Source organism: Mustela erminea, chromosome 9 (assembly GCF_009829155.1).
Source record: "Mustela erminea isolate mMusErm1 chromosome 9, mMusErm1.Pri, whole genome shotgun sequence".
NCBI classification, from domain to species: Eukaryota; Metazoa; Chordata; class Mammalia; order Carnivora; family Mustelidae; genus Mustela; species Mustela erminea.
In genome coordinates this window covers 66,889,450-66,909,287 of record NC_045622.1, presented here as the reverse complement: position 1 = coordinate 66,909,287, position 19,838 = coordinate 66,889,450, and the positions used below count along the sequence as shown (strand labels likewise).

Genomic DNA, 19,838 nt, shown 5'->3' with positions numbered 1-19,838 from the left:
CTAGTTTGCCATGAGAAGAGCTTGTCCCAGGTTGCTGCTGCCCCCGCAGCCGAGGTCCCTGACTGCGGGCACAGGGAGCATATCTGAAGCCTTGCCTAGCCAGTCCCATGGGAGCCCGGACCACCCTGACCCCTACAGCCTGAAGCAGAGCTACTCGCCGACTGCACAGACCCACAAAAAAATAGATGCTATGAGTCCCAGCAATTCAGGAGGCTTATCACACAGAATTAGCCTATACCTGCCTTATACCTGAGTTCAGGTGCGTGTGCCTCAGCGGGCTGCACAGAGACCTGTATGGTCAACAGATGCTCCTTGGCCTCCTCTGACCCAGGCCTGTGCTGGGGATTTGGAGATGAATCAGCCATGCTCTCTGCCTTGAAGGGTCTCTTCCCGTCCCAGGGGCGGGGGATGGGAAGAGTCATAGCTCCTTATCAGGGAGACCATCTAAGAGTCAGGCAAGACAAAGTGAAAGGGGAGGGAGATCTGACATCTGTACAATGAACACTTAGGTGGAAGGCACCATTTTAGTGGGTTAAGGATGAGTAGGATCTGAGCAGAGAAGGGAGAGATGATGTTCCACAGGATGGACCTCTGTGAGCCAAACCAATGAGGAAAAGCACTACCGTCTGCATGGAAACAGAAACCACATCCCCGTGGCCGGAGGGCAGGAGAGTGTATGAAAGAAGCCAGTGGGACGTCATCCCATTGATGTGGAACCGGTAAGGGCCTAAAGGACAAAGTGAAGCGTGCAGAGCAGCGCCCAGAAGTTTGGAAGCTGAAGACTGGAGTCATCGGAGTGGCCTCATAGAACGATGGCTCTGGTTGATGAGTGGACGGTGGATCGGAGGACCCACCAGGTGGGAGAGGGAGACCAGGGAAAGGGCCGTGATAACTTGGAGGAGAACGAAAGGCTGAGCATGCGTGGCTAGAGAAGAGGGGAGCGAGGCCAGCGAGAGCAGCTCGGGGGGTGAGAGCAGCTGCGGCCAGTGGAGGGGAGCTGGGCCAGGCTGTGGAGACACCACCTCAGGGACCAGGCAGACCTGTGAGGGAGACGCCAAGGGTCTGCTTGTACCCTCCCTCCTCCTAGAAAATCTTGACCTGGCCATCAGGGCCAAGGGGGTGGAATGGGCTAACGGCTCAGGCTGGAGGGGTGGGAACATGGCTGACCCACGAGCCCTTGGGACAGCGGGGTCAGGACCAGCGTCTCTCACCATGGAGCCCAGTTATCAGTGGAGGGGTTGGGGCAGGGGGAAATAGAGACTTGGAAAAAAAGAAGCTGGGACTTTTCTCTGAGCAACACCTCACCGAGGTAAAAAAGTCCCAAAGACAGACATCCCCCGCTCCTACCCCCTAAGGCCTGGGCCAAAGGCTACAGCTGGGTCTCTGGGGTTCAGTGCTATGCCCCAGAGCAAATCACTCCTCTCAAGCTCCTCCTTCCAGACCCTCTGTCATTCCCTGGGGCCTCCTGTCTGCACACACAGACCAGCCGCCCCTGTACAAGCGATGGGAGTAGTCTCAGGGCAACAACGAAAGCAACACCAACTCATTCTCAAGGCCTTTATCCAGGCTCAGCGTCTCTAACATCCTGAGAGCCTGAAAGGTCAGTGTTGTCATCTTCACTGCATGAGTGCCCGGAGTAAAACTCAGCCACAGACCCCCAGTGAGTCAGCTGGATTGGCCGCCGCAGGGACACACAGTGGCTTTGTCAGTGGCCAGGCCAGGGGAGCGTCCAGCTGTGCTCACCTGCCCTGCCTCCCCTGGGCCTGTCTGCAGTTTGTCCAAGATTTTTCTAGAGCTCTCTATTTCCATAGGGAGAAGTCAGGTCTGCAGCGCGGGGTGGAGGGTAGGGGCTGCCCGGGGAGGTGGTGTGCAGGGTGGGGAGGGAGAAAGATCCAGCAGCAACCTGGCCTCCTACAGGCAAGCAGGTGCTCTCAGAGCCAAGACACTCAGTCTCCTACCAGTGCTCCCTGGGGAAAGAGGTTATGCCAGAGGCAGAGCCAGCAGTGTCTGTCCTCACATGCTGCCCCCAGTAGCTGAGACCCAAGGCCTTTAGCAGGCCAGACTCCTGCTACACTGTCAGCGTGAAGACCCTGGCCCTCATTCTGCTGGTAAAATTGTTTGTTTTCACTCTAGGTCTGGAGACCCTTCCACTCTTCCCCAGAACCCACGCAGACAACAAAGCAACAAGTTCTCCTGTGTATCGTTATTAAGTCCATTTTACAGATTAGGAAACTGACACTCATTTGTCCAAGGTCACACAGCTCCTAACTGTCAGAGCAACTTCTGGCTCTGGGCTTGGAAAAACTCTCTCTGCTGTCTTGTCCACATTCTCTCTGAAGAAACAAATTTAAAAAGAGCCATGAAACTAAGTCTGTCAGGATCGAATCGGGAAAATAGAACTCAAGCCAGAAAGTTCCACAGAGAGAAATACAGGAAACTCAGCAATGAAGGTGTTGGATGAGCTGAAAGCCAAGGGCAGATCAGAAGGCAGCTCAGGGATAAGCCAGAGCAGGAGGCTGCCGGCCAAAGGGATGGCAGGAGGAGCCACTGAGTCCAGAGGCCAGGACTGCCAGGCAGGAGTGGGTACCACGGGGAAGACCCAGCCACTGCCTGGGATGCAAAAGCCGGAGGAATACCCAGGCTTCTCCCTCCATCCCACCTTCCACCTCCCACTGGTCAGACCGAACGGGAACCAGGTGCCAGGGAGCCTGGGAAATGTAGTTTCCAGCGAGTATACATCACTACAGAGCAGAGCAGGGGGAAGGCAGGGAGGGTATCTGACAGCAAACAGGCAAATGTCTGGGATACTGAGCACAGGGCAGTCTCCCCAGCCCCTTGCGATGTGGATGGTGATGAGGGAGGGGACACTGACAGCCCCCAGCAGGATGGGAGGGTCTTGGGAAGGGGCCTAGGTCAGGCGTTCCCTCCACTCATTGCCAGGGGATGGCACAGGTGTTGATGCCCCTACCAAGGTCCTGCACAGCACGTGTCCCCTTTGAAAGATAAAGGACCAGGTGCCTAACGGCTGCAGCCGCCATCCTGGGGCTTCTGAGAGTGACACCCCAGAGTGCACTGCCAGGAATGCTAGTTTCCAAGGGTCTTCAGGCAATGAGAAAATCGATGGGGAGCCCTGGGCCTCGGATGGGGCTGTCCTGCCCTCCTGTACTCTTGCCAGGCACCTCCAGGCTGAGTGTGGGAGCCCGTTTGTGTGCACACGTGTGTACTCACAGGCCTGTGTATACTCTGCTGTCCTGAACCAGGCTGAGCAGCACCGTTCGAAGGGCCTGCCTGGCCCCGGGGAAGACTCTATGCAGAGACCAGCTCAGGTAAAGCCAAGCGGGGGTGGGCATGGGGGTGGGTGGGAGCTCAGACCTCCCTGGCTGCACGCCCTTCCCTCACGGCCTCAGCAGGGCTGCACTGCTCCTGCCGCGGAGCCCTTGGCCTTGATGAAGGCCAGACAGCAGGGCAGCACTGTCGGCAGACAGACCCTGAACCTGGGGTGAACACACAGAGCAGCAGGGTCTCCCTTTTCAGGGACCAGAGGGGAGGGGGCCCGTGGTACCTTCCCGACAGTTCAGCGGACCTCCAAACAGCCAACTTGTTCTCCTTTCCTTTTGCAAACAGCAGCAGGTTTGGGCCTTAGTCCTTGGACCTTGACTCTCTTCTTGCCACGGATAGGAACTGTGTCAGGCCAGCCCTGGGCCTCCAACTTTGGGCACGGCCAGGATCTACACTCAAGACTCTCTGAACGAAGCTGGGGGTAGAGAAGTCTAAGTTTCAGTTAGGAACCCCAACAGCAACTCAGGGAAGTGGGAAGGGAAGTAGGCTTGGGGCTCCCAGTTCTTTGCTCTGGCAACACCCCATGACTTCTGCTCACAGCTCACCGCAGGGCGGGCACCACCGCTGAGCCCTGACAAAGTCCTCCAGTGGACACGCCGGGCCTGGTTGGGCCTCATGCTGGTGGTGGTGGGAGGAGGGAGCTGAGCTTCTGGACACTTCCAGGCCCCCCAAGATCAAGAGGTTGGCTTCTTTGTCTGGGTAGTGGTGGGGGTGTACCTCTGCTTCATCAGTCCCCCTGCAGCCTGGTCTCATGGTGTCAGAGACAGTCGCAAGAAGACAAGACTCAGGAGGTCAAAGGCAAGTTGAGCCAACCACATGCCATGGCAACAGAGTTCCCCCACCCCCTGCCACCTCTTGTCTCAAACCTGCCACCTGGATTCCTGTGTCAGGATCCCAAGCATGGGAGAGGATGTGTGTGAGCAGGTGGCTTGGGCCTCGATACCCAAGAGCATCCCACTGGAAAGGCTCTCCATGGCCAGCCTCAGGCCTGCTTCCACGGGCCACTCAGGATGGCGAGAGATGCAAGTGAAGGTCGCGCCCCTTGGAAGGCAAAATTCTAGTGAAATCGAGATGCCCCTCTCCCAATCAAAGGGCTCTGTGGAGGCAGCAGGATGCACAGTGTCATACTTCTCCTCCAGGTTCTCCTTTCTGAGCCATGAGCTGATGTCAGCAAGACCTTCCCAAGACAGGCTCCACAGTCTGGGGTCTAGGCCAGAAGTCAGGCCCCTTATTTATTCTGCGAATGCTTACTGAGAGTCTACTCGGTGTCAAGCACTGTTGTACCCATGGGATCATATGAATGTTCAAAAGAAACAAAGATCCCGGTCTTTGAGGAGTTTATGTTCTAATAAGGGGGGCGGGTACGTAAACAATACACATCATTAGTAAGACATAATATGGCCAGAGGCGGTAAACACTTTGAAGATCCGTGTAGGCGGCGGGTGAGGGGGTCAGGACAGCCGGGAGGACGGATTGCGGATTGCGGTATTAACAGCAGACCTCACTGGGAGGGAGAGGAGCGAACCAAGACCTGAATAAAGGGTGGAGCCAGTGGTATGAACTCTAGAGAAGGGTGTTGTTGGCAGAAGGAACAGCCAGGGCAAAGGCTCTATGGCAGAGCACGCCTGGTGTTGGAGGAGCTCAGCACCACTGGGACACAGCAGGTGGGAGAGGGCGGAGAGACAGCAGGTCAGAAGAAGGGAGTCCGACCCTCCAGAACCATCTGAGCCTGCTGTATGCATTGGCTTTTACTCTGAGTGAGCTGGGAAGCTGATGGAAGTTCTGAGCAGAGGACAGAGCTAAGTAATTCTGAAAGCATTACTCCAGCTGTTGTGTTGCAAATGGGTTGAGTGCAGCAAGGTAGTACCTGGAGGGGTTCGGGGTGGGGGGCACAGAGGAGGCCACTGCAGTAAATCCAGAAGAGAGGACAGTGGCCGGGGGGTGGGGAGGTCACTTTCGTGGGGGTGGTGACAAGTGGACAGGTTCTAGCTGTGCTTGGTTGGGATTCGTGGGTGGAGTAGGTGTTGTACGAAGAGAAAGAGTCAAGAATGACTCCAAGGCTTTGGGCTGAGCAATGGGAAGAATGGAATTGCTGTTTCCAGAAACTGTGAAGGCCAAGGGTAGACAGAGTCTGTTTCAGGGGAAGGTTAGGAGCGAGAGGTGGATATTTAGGTTTCTGAGACCCCTGGTACAATCTACGCAGAGGTAACAAGTAGGCCGCCAGAGACAGAGCTAGAGCCCCCTCCGTCTTCGTTGAGACTCAGAAGTCACTAAACCAAACCAAAGTCTTGCTGGCAGGTCGCAGGAGGAAAGAGGGACCCACAGTTGAGGCTGAGGTGTCTCAAGGGAGGTGACCAGTTACCTTCAAGAAGGCCGGGAGACCGGAAAGGGAAAGAAAAATCGATGGCGCCTTCCAGTGTGAGTTGAGACCTCTGTGTAGTGGCCAACCTAAAGATGTCCTGTCAGGCACGCTGATCTAGAATGATCTAGAATGCCCACGAAAGTCTTTCCCGCTGCGTAAAACCAAGAAGGTACCATCCAGAGCTCAGCGAGAGAGTTCCTGCTGCCCTGAGAGCCCTATCAGGAATGTTCCCCCATTCTACTGCCACAAAACCCTAAGTCAGAAGCCCCCATTTCTAGAAGGGATTTGCCCAAGGCCACTGAGTCCACACACAGTGCCGGAGTCAAAGCTGGGTCTCTGGCCAGGTCCAGGGCCTTCCCACAAGCCGAGGCTCCCCTGACAGTGGCATCTGACTCCTGGCTGGGACTGGTGACTCTCCGTTCCTTTACAGCTTGAAGATGCTGCTCTAGGTCATATCAGACAACTTCTGTAACATCAAGGTTCCCCTCAAGGTGGCCGCGAGGAGGTGAGGAACTAACAAGGTCCTGCACACTAGGGCCTGGCCCCATTCCCAGCACGGGTGTGGGGGGGTGCGGTGCTCCATCAGTGACAGCTGGGCCCAGAGCAGTCTGAACAACAGTCACTTTTTTTTTTTCCTTTTTGCAGAGATTAAAGAAAAAGCTGTAAAGAGGGAATGAGTTCACGGAAATAAAGGAAAACAGCCCACCCACTTTGCACGACCCACTTACTCTACTTAATACTCAGGGTGCACAGAGACTGATTTTTCTGGCTGGATTATTTCTTTAAGCTAAATTCCCTGGGGTAGGATTACTGCGCTGAAAGGTCAGAGCCCTTTCGTGGGTCTTCATCACTGCTGCCATGTTGCTTTCCAGAAAAGACGGTACCCATTTTCTTTCCTTTCTTTTTACCCAAGATTCTTTTTTTCCCTTACAATCAACTTACTTCGTTTTTTCTTTACTAATTCAGTAGGTAGGAGATATTGAATTTACATTCCTTCGAATGTAATTGTTATGAATATTCACTTTTTCTTTTTAGCATTTACTTGTTTAATATGACTGAAGGAGAACTGTCTATTCATAGCCTTTGCCCATTTATCATTGGGTCTTTAGTCAATAAACATGAGCTGGTCACCGACACTTCCAGGTGCCTGGGAACACCTCGTTGGTGTGAACTGTTTCAGGCCGTGGCAACGAAATTCTTTGTGATCCCGTCTAATTCACATTCCCCACCCCCCTGCCCCAGTCTGACTGCCTACTGAATATTTTCATTGGTACTGTTATACATTAAGTTTTTAAAACATGTACTGTCAGATTTGCATTACATGAATCCGACATACTTTTTTCTGTCAGAGGTTTTAAAGCTTAGAAAGTTATCACCCCCAATCTAATCCATAGTCGTTCTATTTAATATTTAATTCGATTGTTCAACTTGTGAAAGTCTTTAATCCACTGTTTCTGAATTAAAGAACATTCTACCAAATGCCTACGTAGAATGTGACATGCAAAACCAAAAACCCCACCCCAAACACAAAACTCCCTTCAAATAGGTATGGGAAAGCCTACCTCAGCAGAAGTTAATTAAGCCTCTTTACTGGAGGGTCCCTCAGAGATTTTTACCACGCCAGTAAGTCCTGGGGATCGCGGTTTGGGAGGAACACCATGTTTCCTGTAAAGCATTTCTCAAACTTTGGTCCTGTGGAGCTCCTCATTCGTAGAGCACCTCTGGGAGCTAGTATTCCCTTGCCACGCTTTGGAAAATGTTGCTTGAACCCAACTTCAGATCAGAACATCAAAACAAAACTCTAAGCTCCGTGGCAGTGAGCACGTTTGTCTATTTCACCCCTGCCACATTCCCAGCGCACTAGAGACGCTCCGTAAATACTAGTTAAGTCAACAAGTGAGTGTATGTACAAATAAAACCAATCAAACCCAGTGCACAACACTGAGATACGTTCTGAGATGCAGGGAGGGGTAGGGACTTTGTGTGGTTCACTGCTGCAGCCCTAGGACCTGGAATATGTCTAGGGTATGGTGTGTGTTCAACAAATACTTGGACAGATGAATAAATAAAGGAATGAATCACTTGTCTAACCGAGCTCCTAACTTCAGTGCCTAACACCTTTCCTTTTATGGAAGAGAAAGAGTATCTCACCTGGGTACATGACCCCAGGCAGCTCAGAGGACACTTCCAGGAGCTGGCAGTGGAGCGCAGAGGCCCAAGGCCCCAGAAATGCCCCTGAGGGGAGGCTCATCGCAGCATCAGAAGCCCAGCTACATCCAGCCTGGCGATGTCAGGCATTCCAACCCAGGGAAGCTGAGGAGGAGACTTCCTTGGCACTGCTCATACTAACCAAGTGAGATACTGAGTCCTTCCTATACGGGGAAACCAGCCTGGAACTGGGTCAGAGCCTGCCATGGGTTCTGTCCTCAGAATGGCTCTGCTGCCTAAGACACTGAGTAAATTGAGCCTTCAGGCTCACGGGAGGCTTCTTAGGATCACAAATGGCTCTCCCTCTGGATAAGCACACCTGCCGTGTTCACCACCATTCTGAACCCAATTTGCCTTTACCTGAACCCTTTTACCTTTCACCTCTCACTCAGCTGGATCAGCATAAGACTTGTAGCAACACTTGGTCACTTAGGAACCTAGGTTAGTGAACAGTTCCTCAGGAAAGCTCTGCGACAGGTGTGCAGTTTGGGTGGGGGGAAATGAGCACAGGCGCTATCAAGACAGTCTGTTTTTTCACAGCTCAGGTGACACTGACCCTCACCCAGCTATGCCCAGAATCTACACAGAAAAAGTACCATGAGTTTTCAAGAAAGAGACCCAAAAGCCTGGCCCAGGAGCATTGGTGACCTTTTTCCAAATATTACCCCTGGGTAATATTTCCTTTCAGAGTTGCCCAGCGCAGCCCCAGAGCGTCCCACGTCACCATGAGTGCAGGCCCCACCAGCAGTTTAGGGAAGACTGTCCCCCTAAACCAGCCCCCGTGTTTGAGGTTGGAGCAGCTTCCATGGCAAAGAAGAGAGGAAACAATGCGCTTTATAAAGAACCATATTTATTTTCATTTACAGCATCAATACCATAAATAAAGCTAAACATCGTTGGCTGTGTGCAAAACACAGGGTCCCATGTGGCACTGTAAATGGCTACCCAAGGTCACAGACATGCGTTGCGAGGAGATGGGCGGGCGGGTGGGGGGGCTAGCTAAAGAGAAGCCTGAGAGGGAAGGAGGGCCCTCTCTGGTTGACATTCTACAAAGGGAGGGAGACTCTGCAAGAGAAGACAAGACAAGAGCGATGACTTCGTACTGGCAAGACTCTGCACCAGTGCAGCAAGCAATGCAGCATGCGGGCCCGTGCAGACAGGCCAAGAGGTCGGCGTGCTCTGGCCGCATGCAGGACAGGCGCCCCCTTCCACCTGAGAGCCCGAGGCCCCGCGCACAACAGCCCCCCCAGCCTCGGCACGGCGTCCCCCTCTAAGAGCACTTGGAACACCCCGCTGCTGCGGGTAATGAGTCAGTGGGCACATGTGTTTTGAGCAGAGCCATGGCGGCATGGACGCGGGCTGCTCCAAGTCAGGGCTGAGTGGAGTCATGTCTCACAGTCACCCCTGGCCTGGGGCAAGGATTGCTCCAGTGGAAGCTTCTGCATCCTCTGGGGCTTGATGAGACAAGAACAGTCAGAAGAGCCACAGCAAAGCCCTGGTGTCGAGAGCAGAGGCTGCGCTGGGAAAGGATTTGCCGGGGGCGTGGTGGCACAAAGCACGGGTGGCTCAAGCCTGCGATGAAGGCTGGGAGCATTATTATTTTTTTTTTTTTTGGAGCCCTTCCCCAAAGAGTCACCCACGGTTTTGATCAAGAATCTGCATACGAGAATTGAGGTAAGAATGCTTGTCTGCGTGTATTTTTCAGCGGCTACTAGACTGAAGTTCTTTTCCCAGGGGACAGAGCCCTCTCTGGCATGCTGTCTCACAGCTGGGGGACCCGTCCCGGGAAGGTAAGCAGTTTCGCAAGGAGAAAGGCATGCACGCAGGGCACACGGGAGGCCGCAGGGAGGCAGGCATGCTGCCGGTGTGTACCCGGCAGCCGGCTCAGGGGTAAGTATAGTCAAACATGGCGTTCCAGCAGAATGCCACCCCACATCGCCAACCCCCCCAGGCCATGGCATGAGTCCATTAGTATGCAAGACGCTCGCAGTTAGTACGGCCAGGACCGCGGCATGGAGGACGGGGCACAGAAAGCACGTTAGGCATTAGTACCACTTTCTGAAAATTGGCAAGAAAACCAGTCACCTCCGAGCAGAAGTGTGTCAGCCAAGAAGTGGGTGTAGCACTGGAAGGCTGAAACGAACTGGTGGCCACAGTGTAAGGTTGGCAAGAGAGAGAGACAGAAAGGAGAATTTAGTTCAGGGTGGGGGAAAAAAGGGAAAAAGACTGGTAACACAAAAGGCACAGGAGTTGAAGATGAGGCAACCATCGATAAAAGGGAAACTTCTCCAAACAGATCATCGCTTGCTTAGGGCCGATGGACCTTTCTGGTAGTGACCGCCTACCCGTCATCGGCCAGAGTGGGTGCGGGTAGTTGGCCGAGGCCAGCACTTCCTGCTCTCCCCTCCAAGTGGCACGCATCCTCAGGACCCCACACCCCCCAAGATCTCTTTGTCCCAGTTTAGCTCCGGTGTCCCATGCTCATTCTTGAATGTGCTACGGAGACCGAGAGGCGTCTGCCTCCTGGAATCACCAGGCGTTTCAGTTCTGCCCACCAGGAAGGTTCACAGCCTCAGAACATACAAACATCTCAGGCTTCTGACAGGCACGCCCTGTCTCACCAGAGTAATTCAAACCAGTAGTCTCTTTATGGCCGTAAATGACATTCTCCGAGAGTCTAACTCTGGCTTCATGGAGCAGAACTCCACAGAGTGTCCCCGCCCACCCTGGGCTGAAGACAGAAGCAGGGACACGGCTGTGCACGTGTTCACATCATGCCCTCAAGAATTTCCTTTTAGACTCGAACACAGCATGACTCCAGGGCTCCTCCCACCATGCTGAATATGAAAATTTCAGCAAAAATTTGGAAAAATCCAACACAAGTCATTGGACTGAGAATGGTTCCAACAAGGACAGAGGTGCCAGTTCCCACAGGCTGGGACACAGCTGTGCCCCTGTTTGCTCCAAAAATGTCAAGGAAGGCTTGGTAGAAATACCTCTCCCATTCTTCCTGCCCTATGGAAACTTGTCATCTGCCAGCTCTCAAGCGCCCAGGCTCCTAATGCATGCCAGGTCCCATCCCTCCTTAATCTAGAGGAGCTCCCTCATGTCATGAGTGCACAGAGCCATCTCCAGCCTGGCCACTCTAGACATCTTGAGCACGTTGGAAGGCCTTGGCCTTGCTCCAGCAGACCCAGCAGCCGCACATGTAGGGGCAGGGCAGGGTGTGGAGAGGAGAGGTCTCCTCCTGGAAGCCCTGGGGTAGGGTGGACCCAAGGCCTGTTTTTGCCCTCAGTAGGGCATATTTCTTTATATCAGTCAACAAACAGCTTCTGCTCCCAGGCTCCCCAGCCAGTCAAGACATAGGAGGTGAGACACCTTCCTTTGCTAGGACAGTGTGAGTACAAACTGGCTGCTTTGGCCAGATCCACGTGGCAGCTGAGTGGCTAAGCCACCAGGATGTCTGTGAGCAGGGCTCATTGGGGAGGTCACGCTTCCCAGGAATCCTATACCCTGAGGTGCTAACAGACGGCCTCAGTCTCAAAGCACAGGATGGAAGAGGGCAGAGTCTCCCCTCAGCCCGACCGTTACGGACCCTGAGTGGTCGTGGCTCAGACAGCAGCCTGGGCTAAGGACCAGGCGGGGGCACAGCTCCTCCCCTGCAAGGCACCAGCTCACCAGAGCTCTGCACGGCCAGGGACCCTGGGGCCTCCCGGGTCGTGCTCATTGACAGGAAGGGACCATGTGTGTTTGTAGCAATCTGCTCGAAACCCCCTGGTCATCTGGCTGTGGTCTGGTGATGAGGGTAAAAACCTTTAAGCTACTAATCAGACATCAAAACCAGGGTGCAAAACAGTTCCCCCTCCATCCAGGAGGACAGATCACCGCCAACTACATACTGCCGTCTGTTTCTGTAAGGTTTAATTCTATTCTGATCTACTCTTTTCTTCGAAACTGATGATGCTTTCGTGTTGCCAAAACACTGTCCCTGTAAACAAGTGGTACCAGGGTACATACAACAAAAGGCACTGATCAGAAGGTGGCACGCTCACTTCTGTTTCTATAAAAGCCCAAACCATGAGTGTTGCAGGCAGCGACCATGGCCATGGACCACGCCGTGGAAGGGATTCGTGATACCAGTTATAAACTTCAAACCGTGTTGAGAAAAACGGACACTCATTGGGGGAAAAAAAAATGCTTTCTCTTGGCTGATTAAAAGTTAAAAATTGAAATGTAAACCTAGAACTGTGGCTCGCTTTGGTATAAAAGAAGTACAAAGCTATAAAAAAACATCCTTCATGTCATCCGGCCCCAGCACCAGGAGGGGATGTCCACCCTGATGCAGCCAGGCGCGGGGGGCCAGGGTAAAGCTCTTTGGCTTGGAACGAATGGGCTAGAGAACGTCAGGCTGCCAGCCAGAGTCCTGGCCACCTACACTGCCTGAACTGGAAATGTGAGGGCCCTTTGGGGTGCTCGGCATTTCACTGGAGCTTCACTGGGAAGCATCTGAGCACCCAGCTGCGGATGGTCTCCAGGGACTCCTCAGACTCGCCGTACATGGAGCCTAGCACCTCAGAGAACACCCAGAGGAGGGGCAGCCCGAGGCTCAGGAGCTCATACGTGTAGCAGTAGTTGTAAGCATTGTCCCTGAAGTGCAGGCCGGCTGCACACAGGAGTCCCCAAATCCAGTTAAGCAGGCTCCGGGGAACGTGAAGCAGGCCCCACGGCAGCACAAGGGGCCAGCTTAGCGCCTTCCTAAAGAGGGAATTGGTGATACCTGGAGGGCTGCCTTCGGGCGTGCCAATGGCAGCCGCTGCGCAAGAACTTTCCACGGGGGTGTCTCGCCGAGGGGCCTCTTGCTCCTTCCACGGTCCCTCCTCCTAAGAGAGGGAGCAGAGTGGGGGCATCAGGCCATGATTCTCACGGAGCACCCCACCAATGGAGCAGACGAAGAGAGCCCACACAAACCGACCATGGCAGACCCTGCATTTTGCAACCAGCCCTCCTCCCCCACTAAGAGCCCCCATACACTGCTGAAGGGGGGCTGAATACGGGCATTGCTTTCCTGGGGCCAACGTGACCACAGGGTTCACAGGCCTTCAAAACACACATCCTTTAAAAACAAAACAAAACAAAAACACAAGGCACACACATCCTTTGACTCAGAAATGCTTTCTAATGATCTGTCCTCAGTAAGTAATTTGAAACAGGGACAAAGACGGCTGTACCAAGATACTTGCCGTGAAAACATTTATAAGGTAAAAAGAGGACACAACATAAACATTCAGCAACATGGGGCTTGTTGAATAAATTATTAACCATCTTTTACAGGAATCAAAAATGATGCTTCGAAAGAATTTGTAATATTACGGGGAACGGCTCTTGGTATATTGTTGCTACATAAAAAGAAGGATATGAAAGTGTAGTGATAGGATTCCAACTAGGTGAAAAAACAATCACATAGGGCAATTTCACAAAACATTAGTTACGGGTTTCTCAGAACAGAGTAGTGATCATTTAACTTTCCTTCTTTACATACTCTGTCCATCCGTTTCTCTACATTAAGCCTCTATGCCTCGTGTAATCCAAAAAGAGCTGTACAGTGTGGGTCCCTGCTGGGGGGAGCAGTGGTTAATCAAGCAGTGGAGAAGGTATTTGCTAAGAGCTGCCAGAGGGGACACTGTCACCAACTGGCCACACACCCAGCAGCCTGTCACTTTGCTGACATCCAAGGTGGGGGTCCGGGGTGGGTGGACTTAGGGAAAGGCAGGCTCCACAGGGAGGGAGGGACATCCTGCCTACAACACTGTGGACATGTGGGACCCGGGCATGGGGGACCCTGTAGTTTTCCCACGACTGGGCATATAGTCCTGTCCCTGGGACATGGGAAAGCTCTTCTCAGGAGAAGCCAGCACCACTGCTTACCGGCAAGCCGGCCTCCAGAATGGGATAAACCCAGAGGCTGGCAGAACAGGCTAAGGCAGAGACCCTCCGCCCCGCACACACAGTAAAGACTCTCGGCTTCATCTGCTGGTCTCAGCCACTCCAGGGCCAGAAACTCTGGCCTTGCTCGCAAGGACCTTTGAAAATGGGTCTCCTATCCAGGGGCCTTCCCTGTTTTACCAGCGCCTTCAGGACAAAACATACCTCTCTTTGTTGCTTCAACTCTGCTCGTCTCTTCCTCTGCTGACTGTTGGTCTTATAGTGAATGAAATGAGGCTTGCAGAAGAACTTGCCTGTAAAACGAAACACACACATACTGGCATGCATGGGTTTTCTCCTGTAAATTAGAGCCATGGCAGACACATGCCAATGTCTGTCCCTGTCTAATACCAATACTGGGAATAAGCCCAGGAAGCCTCAAACTTGGCTTCTGCCACGTGCCTTAAAGAAGCCACATTGAGATGAGGTAGCAGGACCCTTTGCTGCCTCCAAGCAGGCTGTAGCAATGGGGGTGTGGTGGGAGATGCCAGGGACGGGGCCGAAGCCCTCAGATAATCCCTAAGCCAAACCGAGGCCAAGTTCCTTCCCAAGGCCAGCGGCCAGGCTGCAGAATGGACAGCTCCGAGTATCAGCACTCTTTCTAGTTCACAGTCCTTCCAGGGGCCCCTGAAGGTGGGAAAGGCTCAGAACAAATGGCAGCAGTGAAGGAGAGGAAAGACCCAGGAAAGGGCTGCCCTCGGCCACAGCCAAGGATCATTGGGCACCTTCCAGAAAAGACTTCTTTGTTCACCATTACAACAGTAATCTCAGTAACAATGGTACAACAGGAAAAAGTTATTTGGCACTCAACATATAGCAGACACTCCTCTGAACACTTTCCACAGAATGACTCCCTTGAACAACCTCGCAACAACCTTAGGAGCTAAGAGCTATTATTATCCTCATTTTACTGATGATCTGATGGACGGACCAAGAAGTTAGGTAACAGGCCCAAGGTTACATGGCTGGCTGACGGTTCATCCTGGCAGGCTCCTTCTTAGAGGAGAGGTTGCTATTATGATTGCTTTTGTAAGACATACTTTGTAAATAAAAACATTAGTAAGTCATCATTTATTGAACCCTTGTTACAAGCCAGTTGTGATCCTCTTGCTGACACGGGGCCACGGAAGGTGGGGGTACTGGTGAGGACACGTATGTCAAGCACTCGGCACACAGTAGGTGCTGGCCAAGGCTGGTACACAGCAGGCACTCATGGCCCCCCAAGCCCTTTGGGGGGGGGCCTCTTGCTATAGCAGGACCTCCCAGCTCCAAGAACAGCGCTCCCGGGAACACCACAGTCCTTGGGAAGAATGGGGGCGCCCCAGAGGCTCGAGCTGCGCCAGAGCAGAGACCAGCCGAACCCCGGCCCCCAGGAGTTACCTTCGTCACCGTCAAAGGCATAGGCAGCCAGACGCAGGGTGCTGGCGCAGACGCTGCAGCGGAAGCACTCGCGGTGGAAGAAGTGTCCCTCGGCGCTCAGCCGCTCCATCACATACACACGCTTCTTACAGAAGTAACAGGTGTCGCTGCCGCCCAGGTTCAGGGGGAACACCTTCCGCATGGATTCCTGGGGGCAGAGGGCGGCGGGAGAGGAGCGCCATGCGTCAGGGCTGACACCAAGACTCCTGGGAAGTTCTGAGCTCAATCGTGGGGACCCCCTGGGCTCCTGTTTGCCGCTCATCTCACTGCGGGCACTGTGGCGAGGCCGAGGGGCGGAGGATCCGCTCCCAGCACAGACCCCAACAACCCCAGCCCCGCGTGGGCTGCTGTTAATTTTGCACCCAGACAGGCCAGCTGACGACGAAGGAGGCCCGGGAGGGGTTCCTTCCAAGGCTGGCTGCTCCGATTCAGGTGGGAGTGGAGTCGCTCTGTCTGACAGAGGGGGCATCGTTCACAAACGGGCCTGCCCAGTGACACTGACTCCAGCAATGTGCCCCAGGGATGAAGGGCTGCCTGGGTCTAGAGTGAGGTTCCCAAAAGGATGTTTTCCACACCCCTGTCCCCCTGCAGTGACTTAGGCCAGGCCGGGAAAGCCTGTGGCAGTCAAACTGCTAAAGAGAACTGCAGGAAAGCAAGAGGCTGTGTCTTCCAGCCGCTGGGGCGGCCAGGCAAATTCCTAAATGCAGGAGAGGGGATGAGGGCAAGGCAGCCATGCGCCTGGGGGATTGGGTGTTTGTATCAAAAGGAAAGCAAAAGAACTGTCCAGTCAAAGGGCTGGTGATGCAGCAGGCAGCCTTGTTGGGGAAAAGGGAGAATTCAGAGGGCAGAGTATCTCTCTGTTACTGGATTCTCAGTCCTGTGCCAAAGGGCTACTTGAGCTGGACACCAAATACTGAGGGTAAGGGGTGGCCTGCTTGGTATTTTTACTGAGCTCTCTAGATATCAGGGGACAGGCTTTGCCTTGTGAAATGACCTGGAGGGGAGCCGAGTGAGGTTAATTGGTCAGAAAATGCAGCCCTCCCTCTAACTTTGGCACCGGTCTACCCCATTGTCACACCTCCTGTCCACAAGCCGGGGGCCTCAGGTGGGCCAGGCCGTCCTCCCTGGGAGACCAGAGCCGGTGTCTGCGGGTGAAGGCTGAGGGGTGTGCGTCCTTACCAGGTCTGGAGAGGTGGCCTGGGTCTTAGGTCTGTGATCATTCATGTACAGATTGACCAGGACTTCAGCTGCAGCCCCTATTCCGCTGGACACTTTCCCTACCGTCAGCTACCCGAGAGCAGAGGTAGAGGAGACAGAGACAAAGGTAGAGGCCAGTTAGCACTGAGAAGGAAAGCGCAAACAGGCTGGATGTGGGACAGGGCTCCACACCCACATGCAGACAGCGCCCGACGTCCCAGGAGATGCAAAACCAGCCTGGAATGGGCAGCGGGCACTCTGGAGATGGAGAAAAGGACAGAGATGGAACACTGAGGCCTGGGGTGAGCCAGCTGACTTTGAGAACTAGTTCTGTAGGCGTGCAAGGCCTGCAGGATTCGTCGAGTTTCTTGGTTCACAGATGGGGTAAATGAATCCCAGAGAGAGGAAGGGAGCTCTCCCAGGCCACTTAGCAAAGATGTGCAAGATTCAGAACTCCTCTCAGGTCTCCTGAGTCCCAGCCTGGGTGCCCTCACACCCTGAGGAACCAGGACCTCACAGACAGACAGCTGACCAGCAGCCACCCTCCCATAGCCATCTCCGTCTTTGGAGAGCTGGGAGCTGCTTCACAGGCATCATGAGCAGAACCGCTCCCCGCACCCCAGGCTGGGAGGAAGGGTTAGGACCCCAGCTCCATCATGAACCAGTTCTGAGACTGGACACAAAACTCTCAGCTGCTGAGCTCAATTTCCTTATTTAGTAGGACAGGGGAAATTGTGCCTGCCTCATGGACGTCTGGTATATGAACTGAGGGAGAGAAGGGGGATTCAAATGCCTGGCGCTGAGCGGGGCTGGGCCAGGAGAAGCTGGACTCCTCCCTCCCCGTTTCCCAAGTGCAGCAGCTCCCAGCCTGCCTTGGGGCCTCCACAGCCCTGGGGAGCCATGGCAGCATCTAACCTGGGTGCCCTCTGGCCTACAGAAGCAGTGACTGGAATGGGAGCAAGGAGGCTACGGGATGGAACTCCACCGCGTGCTCCAGGCGGCCGTGCCCGGAGGCCCCAGGCTGCTGCTGGCATGTCAGCTCCATGGGGGCCCTGGGCACCACTGCCGGCAGGTCACCAGTGCCTGTGCTCTGGAGGGCATGACAGCCACCCCCCAACTGTGAGCTTCTGGTTCCCCATCCATGTGTCCTGGGGCTGGGGCAGGGGTGGATCTGACAGCCCAAGTGGACATGGGCTGGACACCCAAATACCCCCAGCGAATCCCACCTTGCTACCCCTTTCCCATCAGCTATCAATGCCACCCCAGGAACACCGCAGTCTCCTCTTCAGGGAGGCACACAGCACAGAAATGGTTCTGGAAGCACCATTTCTGTCGCAGGATCCAGGAAGGAGGCAGGTCCCGACCCTCCCCAGCCTTGGAATCTGGTTTCTGGGAGGCGTGGCGGGAGAGAACCGTGGCTCAGGTGAACAGCCATTGCAAAGGCAAACAACAGTGACGGGTGTGGCTAGAGGAACGCCCTCCCTCTAAACCCGTGGCTGCCTCTGGGAGGCCACGTCTAATCTGCTACGAAAGCCTCAGCGATACAGGAGGAAGTTCGGGGGACGGCAAAGTGAATCGCTGTGGTCCCCCAGCTCCTGGTAGCAGAGCCCTGCCTCAGAAGCTGAGACCAGTTTACTGGATTCCAGCAACAGCACAGCCACTGCGAGGGGGAAGGAGAGGGAAGGATGCCAGGCAAGCTGGGGAGAATGACAAGATCCAGGAGGCTCCTGCTCCCTTTCTCATTAAGGAAGCCCTCAAACTCATGGCCACTTTGGAGCCCTTGGACCACATGTGGGGATTCTGGGGATTGTAGCAGGCCATGGACCTGCTAGGTAGGGGGTCTGAGTCCATGGCTCAGACAGACGGGAGCCTCTCAGACTTTACAAAGCCTGTCCTTCCCTAGGAGCACAGCATCCAGGCCAGTTACCCCAGACCCACTTCACCTCCCGAGCTGCCCCAGCCTTGGGGGAGATCAGCCTTCTGCTTCCAAGCACACTCTCTGCCATCTACAGGATGTCACGAATGCCAAGAAACCTGGCTCCTATTTCTAAGAAAGGTTCAGGTGCCCTGGCTCAGGACAAGCCATTGTTTGCCTGATGTTCCACTCCTTACCGGGACCCCCAGCGGGACCCCCACTGGGACCCCTCCTCCCGGACCAGGCCCCTCAGAAAGGGGTTGAAGAATACTAAATACTTCTTGGGTTTATATTAAATCAAAGAGGGGGAGAAGACAGAGGAGGTCAGATTTACCTCCCTGGCCACACTGCCTTTGTGTGGCTGTCTCCCGAGGCGCAGTGTGTGAACTGGCTCCGAAGCACTCTCCCAGAAACACTCCACGGTGATGCCGTGATACCCACGCGCAATTATCGCCTCCCCTGAGTTAGAAGGGGTTGAGACAGTACTTTCTGAGGCTTTAAATACAAGTCCCTAATGGGACCTTATTAACCACTTAGCTAATAAGCACTCTGTGCTGCTGAGCTTTTGTGCAACCCTGGCTTAAGAAGCAATTACAGAAGCTGGCAGATTGAGGGCTGGAAGGTAGCTGGCAGATGTCACCAGACCCATCTATGCACTCATGGACTTGCTCAGTTGCTCTGCCAAGACTGGGTACTCTCCAGGTCACCCGGCCAGGTGATCTAGGATAAAGACAAGACCTGGTCTTCCAGTATGGGCCAAAAAGGCTCCCTTCTCCCAGTTGCAATCACAGCCCCAGGCCATTGCCACAGCTTTCCTAAGAATAACGAAAGCACCCTTAAGGAGAGCAGCACTGGATCTCCCACATGCCCTTCCCAACCTGATGGAAACCAACCCAGAGTCACCACTGGCCAATACCAAGAGGTGGACCAACTTTCTGGAGAGGTCACAAGGAGACCTGGTGATGGAGAACTCATCTCAAGAGGTGAGGGGAAGCCCCCCGGAAGCCCACCCCAGAAGCCAGTGTGGAGGCAGACATTGCGTTGAGGGTTAGAGGTTCTCTTCTGTTTCTTGTCAACAGGATGCCTTATCGGCTCCAGTAGAGTGAGGACATAACCAGCTAGACCAATGCTAGTTCATTGCTCCTCAAACTGTAAGTGGCAAATCACCAGGTTTTGGTTAAAAAAAAAAAATCTAGAGGTTGTTGTGACCTAGTATTTCTGGACATAGTAAATGTGAATTACTGGAAATAGGATCACGCACTTGGATGCGAGCCAATGTCAGATTGCTCTACAAGATCTAATGCTCATTCTCACTCGCTGTGCTCACTGGGTCACAGACCAGTACTTGCCCATGAACTGTACCCTGAGTAGCACTGCTTGAGCCTATTAAACTCTTAGGATCCTAAGACAGAGATC

General features: G+C 54.0%; 1 protein-coding gene across 10 annotated transcripts in view; it reads right to left on the bottom strand.

Annotated features, from left to right (window-relative positions):
• Positions 1-19,838, bottom strand: part of LOC116600015 (F-actin-monooxygenase MICAL2) — a 212,235-nt gene that overhangs the window by 68,390 nt on the left and 124,007 nt on the right. For 3 of the 10 annotated variants that reach the window (XM_032359956.1, XM_032359959.1, XM_032359961.1), the window contains 5 exons: positions 16,490-16,597; positions 15,272-15,458; positions 14,057-14,145; positions 12,687-12,789; positions 8,740-10,052 (listed from right to left, as the gene is read on the bottom strand). In XM_032359956.1, the coding sequence (XP_032215847.1) occupies positions 10,012-10,052; positions 12,687-12,789; positions 14,057-14,145; positions 15,272-15,458; positions 16,490-16,597 (528 nt within the window). In that variant the 3' untranslated portion in view covers positions 8,740-10,011. Of the gene's footprint in view, positions 1-8,739; positions 12,790-14,056; positions 14,146-15,271; positions 15,459-16,489; positions 16,598-19,838 lie in introns of those variants that run through there. The other 7 variants (XM_032359953.1, XM_032359952.1, XM_032359954.1 and 4 more) reach the window with 5 other exon arrangements.